Here is an 8,296-nt window from a genome sequence, read left to right as displayed (position 1 = left end):
GCTTCTGTGATTGGCTGGCGGACTAACACAACCACGTGCGGTTTGCGTGCCTTGGTTGCCAACTGCTGTTTTTTAAAGCTGCATGCTACCACTATAACAACTTTCAAGATTGATGCGTTCACTTCTCGTAGGGCCAATATAACTGCCAGAAACTCTTAAAAATGCTGGCATGTAGTCGAGAAGTGTAACTCCGGCGCTTATTTAACCATATATATTCTCATTTTCAAATGACATTGCTATTCCTGCCACCGGTAGGATGGTTCAGTTTGTTTAGAAATTCAATAATGTTGAATAACCACTAAACGAGGTATCGAAACGGGTAACTGCTTCATGTGACGTCTGTCATGAGTAGATTACGTCAGAGGCTGCATCCGTGTTGTAAACACGCAGTACGCATGCTAACGCAAAAAAAAAAATTAATGCAGCAACTAACGCTCACTCCAGGTGGTTAAAATTAACCTGTAGTCCCTTACTACGACGTGCCTCAGATTGTTGATTTGTCACGTAAACCCACAAAATTTATATCGATTGAGTCTTTTACTATCCCCAACTTAAAGGGCCCCTCACCAGACGCCATCGTCAATTTTGGTTATCCACTGAAAGTTGTAAAGCGTCGTCTAGGGAGCGTTTTACCGCAGGAATTTTTCAAATAGGTTCATTGTTATATAGAGAAATCGGAACGTCGCGTTGCCTTCCTGCCAGGAGGCGAGCTTTACTGCCAGCATAGAGGCTCCATTTTTTTATTATTGCGATAGCAATTATATGGACACTCCAAGCGCATTTCTGCCGTCGCCGCGCGCCGTATGCTGTATGTGCGAGTTGAGGGTGAGCCCTCTATAGACGAGGCAACCTAAAGTTTGCCCGCGCGGCACCAGCGCCGAATGCTCCCCTAGCGGACCGATGGAAGTTTGGAGGGTCGTCGCTGCGCTAGCGCGCGCCTGTGTTCTGTACGGCGGGAGCGCTCGTGCGCGTGGTTTTTGCGACGCCGAGTGCGACCTCATCAGCCAGGAAAGGTGGCACGCAATACTGATGTGTTGTTGATTGCCACATCAGCCTCGAAAACACGAAAGGTCCTACGCCGCCCGTGAAGTTCTACAGATTTCCTGGGAAGTGGTACGAGAAGGACAGACGACAAGCATAGATAACTGCAGTGCGCCGAGTCAAGTAAGTCTCATACTTTCGCATTCGCGTGTAATATCTTGAAAGCGGAATAGTCATATGCCTGTTTTTAGTGCACGGCCGTTTGTTTAGTCGTATCGCGTTGTTGAATTGTGGTGGCATCCGCCGTTTGTTAGCGGTAAATGCAGGCGTGTTGCGCCGCTAAGCTCTACGACGCGTGCTCGATTCCCAGCCACGGCGGCCGCATTTCGATAGGGGCAAAATGCAAGAACACCCTTGTTACCGTGTGCTTTGATTTTTGTGCACGTTAAAGAACCCCCAGAGCTTAAAATTATTCCTGAGACTCCCCATTACAGCGGGCTTCATATTGATTTCGTGGTTTTGGCACTTGGAACCTCCGAATTTATTTGATTGCACTGTGCCTTCCCTCGCGATTGGCATGGACGAGCTTAAGAGAATTATTTCCTTTTTCCAAACGCTGCAACTTAAATTACTAGTTGTGCAGGTAACGAAAGGGGCCGCGCGCTACTTGTGTGTGGTATCAGACCGTATTTAATGCAAGCCGCGGTCGTCGCGTGCGTCGGGAAGCGGCAGAACGGAAAGCAGCCGCTCGAGACGTGCGCGTTATGTTTGTTGTTTTCCCATGCTTTCTAAGTATCTAAGTGTGCAAGTATCGTAACTTGTAGTGGTAGCACTCTTGTAGAATAATATATGCACACAATCACAGGAACGTTACGTTTGCAAACATATTATTGGGAGTAATTTAATCCCCACAACAAATAGGCACACATACTGTTTCATTCATATGCGATGCAGATGGAAGCGGCGCCAAACAGACCAATGGCAATCACAACAGTCTTCTCAGCAGTCAGCACCACCGGGACATGTGCTTTCCTACTGCAGCGACGCAGCTCTTGAGCAGCGGCAAGACACGTGTGAAACAGACTCCAGAACAAACCTTTGTGAAGTGACGGAACCGTCAAGAAGCAGCCCAATGGATCTGCAGTCATTGAGTAGTATGACAACAGAAGTTCCTGCTGCCAGTGTGACTTATGTTGTAATTGAAATAAATGTGGCTAAATTTCTGAACACCTCTAACTCCTACCTCTAACTCGACGTCGTCTACGATTTTGTCGGACACCTGTGACACGCACTTGGCTTTCACTATCACATCACCGTCCACAATTAGTTCAACACCGTACACGTTCGGAAGCAGACGCTCCCCTATCGTGAGGTTGCCGCCACGAAAAAAAGCTGTCGGCGTCGGCAGCCTTCTTGAAACCGCACGGCAATCTCTGCATGGCTGTTGCGCAAGCAGGCGATCTGCCGCCGTCGAAAACGGAGCGCCGTGAGCACGAGCAGCGAAGAAAAGCGCGGACAACACAATGTAAACAAAGCGGAGACTGCGCCACGGCGCGACCGCCCGGCTTGACGCTTCCACATTGGGGGCGCTGTCAAGAGGCGCAGTAGCGCCGCCTGGCCATGGTTTTCTTGTCTATGGTGAGCCGGCGAACGCGGCTCAATCCTGCTCAATCTCGCGTGTGCGAGAGAGCAAGGCGTAAAGTAGCGACACTCTCCTCCTCCGCCTTCATTCCTCCTCGTTTCTCCTCTCTTTCACGCCCCCTCCTCGACCGTGGCGCCGCCTACACCGCTCGAGCGCGGCATACGAAACAACACAGAATACCAACGGCGCCAACATGCGCCCCTCGCCACTCCGTAGACGCTTCTCAAGCGAAAATGGCGCTGAAGCACGACTGTCAACAAACCATGAAACAAACAAAGCCGGCGCGAAGGTCCACGTGATGCTATTAGGCCAATAGCGACGTGGCGCTAGGAGGAGGAGGCTGCATTCTTCGAAGCGTGGCGCTACTTTACGAAGTTTAAAGGGCCGGAAGCGCGCCCTTTCCTGTCGCGCGTGAGCCACGCGGGTGAGGTGAGGGAGGGGCTGGGGGTGGGGGTCTTTTCCGGCTGCTGCTGCTATAGGACGTAAAAAAAAAAAGACACAGAGACAGCACTGTCTCTGTGTGCCTGTTTCTTTCTACCGACTCGTTCAGTCGTGCTTACACATTACACCACTGTTAATTAAGTTAGTAAGCGAATGTTTACAAGTTTATATGGCCGATAAAACTACTAGTGTTACATCATATAACTATCTACTAGTTTGCTATCGCACTTGGTGCTTTGTCTTTCGGGCGAAACTGCGACTTTTTTCAACTAAGCGTCCACAAGCGAAATTCCTGTGCCTTCTTGCGAAAGGCGAAGTGCCATGGTGATGGCATAGTGGATAATTACACGGGAGTGTATAAATTGCAGTAAACATTTGCTCACAAGGATGCATGGCGTCACCCACGCTCAAGCATGAACAGGTCTCTTTTGATGACCCCGAGCACTTGCTGTCGCAAAGCCAGTGTAATGGGCAGTGTTGGCAGCGGGGAGTGAATGCTGTTTGCTTTCCTAAAGTTGTATTACGCTACCTCCAACACTAGGCGCGCGGGAAGATATATGAAGGCACCAGGCATTTTGGCATGCCCTTAGTGCTGGCACTCGCTGCAGTTTCCAAGACAAGGCTCATGGGCCTGCAGGCCATGTATGCGCTCAGCGCAGCCATGGTAGGGCTGGAAGATGATGCGCACTCTCCTTTCCTAGTGCATGCTCAGTCACGTGAACTCTAATATTTGGTGCGAGGCAAAGCTGCTGGAATAGCAAGACAGTGCGTGAAGCCACCATCCTTTTCGGCTACTCCTCGCACACTTGCCCTCCTGCCCGCAGCATAGAGCACATGGGTGGCTCATTCTTATTGGACAATGACTTTATTACGGAACATCATGGTGACGGAGAAAAATAGACGATTGCCCATATAATTAACGTAATAAAATGAAATGTGAGAACGAATTTGCCCTCTGCTACAGCACCCTCAAATTATCTTCTAATTTCTGTGTTGCTGCATCCACAAATTTTCTTCTGACCCTAATTTCTCACTGTTCCAGCTTGCTCAAATTCCCTTATCACAGTTTCCATGAATTCTATTAAATACTCTAATTATCCTCTGTCAGCATCCTCAAATTCCCTTCTCACCCTAATTCCTTTTTGCCACGGCGTCCACCAATTTCATCCTTACCCTATTTCGACTTTGTTATACAACACCCTCAAATTGTCGTCTTGTCGGGATTACCTTCTGCTGCAGTGTCCTCAAAATTTATTCTAACCCTAATTCCGCTCTGTTATAACACCCTCAAATTTCATTCTTATGTTAATTTATATCTGCTGCAGTGCCCTCGGAATCCCTCCTTACCCTGGTCCCTCTGTTACACCATCCACAAATTTCTTTCTTTACCTTAATTCCTCTCTGTTAAAGCACCCTCAAATTTACCTCTAACCATAATTTTCCTCTCACAGTGTCAAAAATTTCCCCCTCGCGATTACCCTAATTCTCTCCTACAGCACCCTGAAATTCCCTTCTGGCCCAAATTTCCCTTTCACAGTGACCACAAATTCATTTAATTACCTTAAATCGCCTCTCTTACAGCACACTCAAATACCTTTCTGAACCCATTTTCTTTCTCTGACACCAACCACAAATCCTCCTTACCCTAATTCACCTCTGTTACAATGCCCCGAAATTCTCTTACCCTTATCCCCTCTACCAGTGTCCTCAAATTGCATTGTAACCCTAATTGCCACCTACCAGAAAGCCCCAATATCCTGTTTGCCCCAATTCCCATTAGTTACAGTGCCCTCAAGTTTTCTTCTAACCCTAATTTGCCTCTGTTGCAGCACTCTTGAATTTTCTTACTCTAGTTCCACTCTGTTTAACAGCACCCGCGAATTTCCTTCTGACCACTATTCCCCTGTTACATCATCCTCAGATTCCCTTCTCACCCCAATTTCCCTCTTAATTACAGCGGCCACAAATTCCCGTCTTACCTTAATTCCTCTGCTACAGCATCCTCAAGTTTTCTTCTAACCCTAATTCATCTCTGTTGCAGCACCTTGGAATTCCCTTCTGACCTTATTCCCCTCTTTAGAGTGCCCTAAAATTTTTCTCTTCAGTCATTCCTTCGCTTCCCATTTGCCGCCTACCCCCTCACACGCCCTTCTGCACTTTGCATTGTCTGCAGGTTGTAGCGCATGCGGCAGTATTCAGTGCGGGGCGGCATATAGTACCAGCTGACGGTGTCGGCCATGAAGTACTGCGTGGTTCCCGGCTGCTGCTCCCGGGAGGGCACCACCAGGGGTGTGGTGTTCCACGAGTTTCCCTCCAACATGGAGCGCCGAGAGTCGTGGACACTGGCTGTGCGTGCACTCAAACCACCCATTCAAGGCGAGTGACCTGAGTCCAAGCAGCCACATCAGTCAGTTGCTGTGCATCATTGTTTTTAATGCGTTAGCATTGGAAGTGTCAAATTGGAGAAAAGTGTATGTGTGTGAAGTGTGGGAAGCCGGTCACGGGGTGTGTGTATGTATATAGGGCAGCTGACAGTGGTCTGCTCTGGACCACCGTAAACAGACAGGACATGCCAAGTGAGCTCCTGAATAATACTTTGCAGTGTAGTGAACATGGTGCAAATCATGGATCCGGGAACTCGGAGGTGATGCTCACGCATTTCTCTTACACTTACCACTTAATCGCCACTGAATTTTGTACCTCTTGATGGTGTTCTGACTGTATTATGGCTGTTATCAAGTTGTCACTCAGTGCAAAAGACATCTACAGTATCCAATTTAAAAAAGAAATGTTGCCAATTATATAGCAAATGAGGCATATGTGATCGATTGTCCATATGCTGTGAATAATGTTGTATGTATATATACATTCTCGAGTGCACGCAAGCACCAGCGATTACTCTAGTTGTACATTTGACCTGGAAAACGGCGTCGCGGTAGCTCAATTGGCGAGAGTAACGCACATGTAATGCGAAGACATGGGATCGTTCCCCACCTGCGGCAAGTTGTTTTTTTCATCCGTTTTCATTTCCATTAATGTGTAATTTCTTTAATTCAATTAATAAGTACAAGTAACTTCCCCCATGTTGTCCTCGGTGTTTTTGTTTGTTGGCTCCTTATGATACAGTATATATGCTTGCAATGGACATTTTAAAGTATAGCCCGAGCAGATATCAATCGAACGTTGGAACGTGTTCACCTACCTCACGACTCGTGCATAGCCGCCTAGCTGTGCTCTCGGTGTGGGGCCTTAATTGGCAGTAACATTGTCCATATCGCAGATTCCGATGATCCGTGGGTGCCGTCTGAGTACGCGAAGATATGCAGCAAGCACTTCAAGCCAGATGACTACATACAGGGCCCCAAGAAGCGCTACCTGGCACCCCACGCCACGCCTTCCCAGTTCCAGCAGACGTGTGATGTTCAAACACGCGGTCGCCGAGGCCGGCCCAGGAAGCCACGGCTGGCCGATGACGGCTCTTTGGCCGCCATTGTGAGCGAGCCCCTAAGCATGGGCGAGTCCAGCAAAAGGCCTCAAGCTGGCATCACAACGACGCCCGTGGTCATACGTCATCTGTCGGGGTACAGTTCTCGTTTGAGGTGCGACCACCAGGGCACGGTCGGCACCGTCTTGACGCAGATTACAAGTGCAGTGCCAAGTGAAAGAGCCGACGCTAGGCTTAACGCCGGAACTATGGAGACGAGCGAGAATGCTGACCCCGGCGTTACACATAGCGCTAGAACTTTGACGGGAAGCTGTAGCCAACAAACACCCGTCATCGTTGTCCCGCTGCGAGGCAGCCACTCCACGGTGCTATCTGTCGGTTGCCAGACACAGGTGACGGGTCTGACGATAGCGGCGTACGAGGAGCAGATACAGTCGCTGAGGGATGAGTGCAAGCGACTGCGGGACGATCTGTATGAGCTGCGTCGTGTTGGGGTGGACACAATCTGCAATGGCGGCGTGACTAGTGAGCTCTCGGCAAACTCGAATGCTTATATTTAAAAGCTTCAAATGCTTCTTCTCCACTTAAAAACTGCACTTCGACTTCCGAAAGTATCAGCAAGTGTAGAGTGGTGACACCTGTTGACTAAAGTATGGTCGCTGCAGTTTGTTATTGCACTTCAGTGAACCTTTAGGGTTTCCTTGAGAAATAACTGTCCTTCCTACAAGGGGCCAGTAAATAGGTTTAATTTAGGAATCAAGTTAGAAGTGCTAATGAACTGCAGCAGTCGGGTTTGGTGGGCGGTGCTGCCATGTAGTCGAGGTGCAGTGCCAGATTGGAGGAACGTTTAGGGAGTGGCTGCAAGCATGTCATTGCTTGAGTGCGAATGTGCGGGAGTGGCAGATGCGTGCATACCCTGTTGCAGCAGCAGGAAGCTGACATACTAAGAAAGAGCTATAGTCCCAGAAAAATAGATTAACAACTTGCCACTGTGCCCCCCCACTCCACCCCAAAGAAAAAGAAAATCATCCACATTTCACTGGGGGCAGAGTGCAAGGAATTGATACCTAGCCTGCCCTCGACTACAGTTGTTTTCATAATATTACGACTATGTGGCACTGACCGATAATCTGGGTTGATGGGCGCCCATTAACTTCATAACATGCCCATAATGACATGGCCAGACGCCCGCAAAGCGTAATAGTACTTCTGTGCCCGTGATAGCACACTCTTATGCCAGTGATCACTAGGGAAGCCAGCAACTGCTACTTGCTGTCCCTCAGTTGCACATATCTAAGATTGAGTTGCGAGCCTCGGATTTTCTTCCCTGTCCTTCTTTGTGGCGCATACAAAACATTTTAAACACATCACAGTTTCCCAGTGGCTCTAGCCTTGTGCTACCGAGTGCAAGGTTTCTGCTTCAATCCTAGCTATGGCGGCTGCATCCCGATGGGGGTGGAGTGCAGAAACGCCCTTGTACAGTGTCTTGGATGCACATTAAAAAACCTCAGGTGGCCAAAATTTTGAAACCTCCACTACAGCGTCCCTCATAAACCACTGTGCAATTTTGGGACATTAAGCCATTACAATGTATGTTTCCTTTACTTGAAGGCAACCTCGACCAAGGTAGTTGCACAATAAATTATTTTTATTTCGTACTCATGTTTGTTTATAGCACTAGTTCTTTGCCTTTCTATTTGAAAAGGCACTGCCATGTGCATCAGCAACTCATTTGCATAGTAAGAGTAGTGACAACCAAACCTCTAAGACCAGTTTTCCCCTTTTCA

At 48.4% G+C, this 8,296-nt stretch overlaps 1 protein-coding gene across 1 annotated transcript in view; it reads left to right on the top strand.

The window, feature by feature from the left end:
* Rpp21 (ribonuclease P protein subunit Rpp21) overlaps positions 1–8,167 on the top strand; it is a 35,330-nt gene extending 27,163 nt beyond the window's left edge. Inside the window, exons 5-6 of the mRNA XM_065445488.2 lie at positions 5,238–5,440; positions 6,345–8,167. Coding sequence (XP_065301560.2) covers positions 5,302–5,440; positions 6,345–7,069 — 864 coding nt within the window. The 5' untranslated portion in view covers positions 5,238–5,301 and the 3' untranslated portion in view covers positions 7,070–8,167. The remainder of the gene's footprint in view (positions 1–5,237; positions 5,441–6,344) is intronic.
* Positions 8,168–8,296: the final 129 nt, after the last annotated feature.

Source organism: Dermacentor albipictus, chromosome 8 (assembly GCF_038994185.2).
Source record: "Dermacentor albipictus isolate Rhodes 1998 colony chromosome 8, USDA_Dalb.pri_finalv2, whole genome shotgun sequence".
In the NCBI taxonomy this organism is placed as follows: Eukaryota; Metazoa; Arthropoda; class Arachnida; order Ixodida; family Ixodidae; genus Dermacentor; species Dermacentor albipictus.
This window is presented reverse-complemented; position numbering and strand designations above follow the sequence as displayed.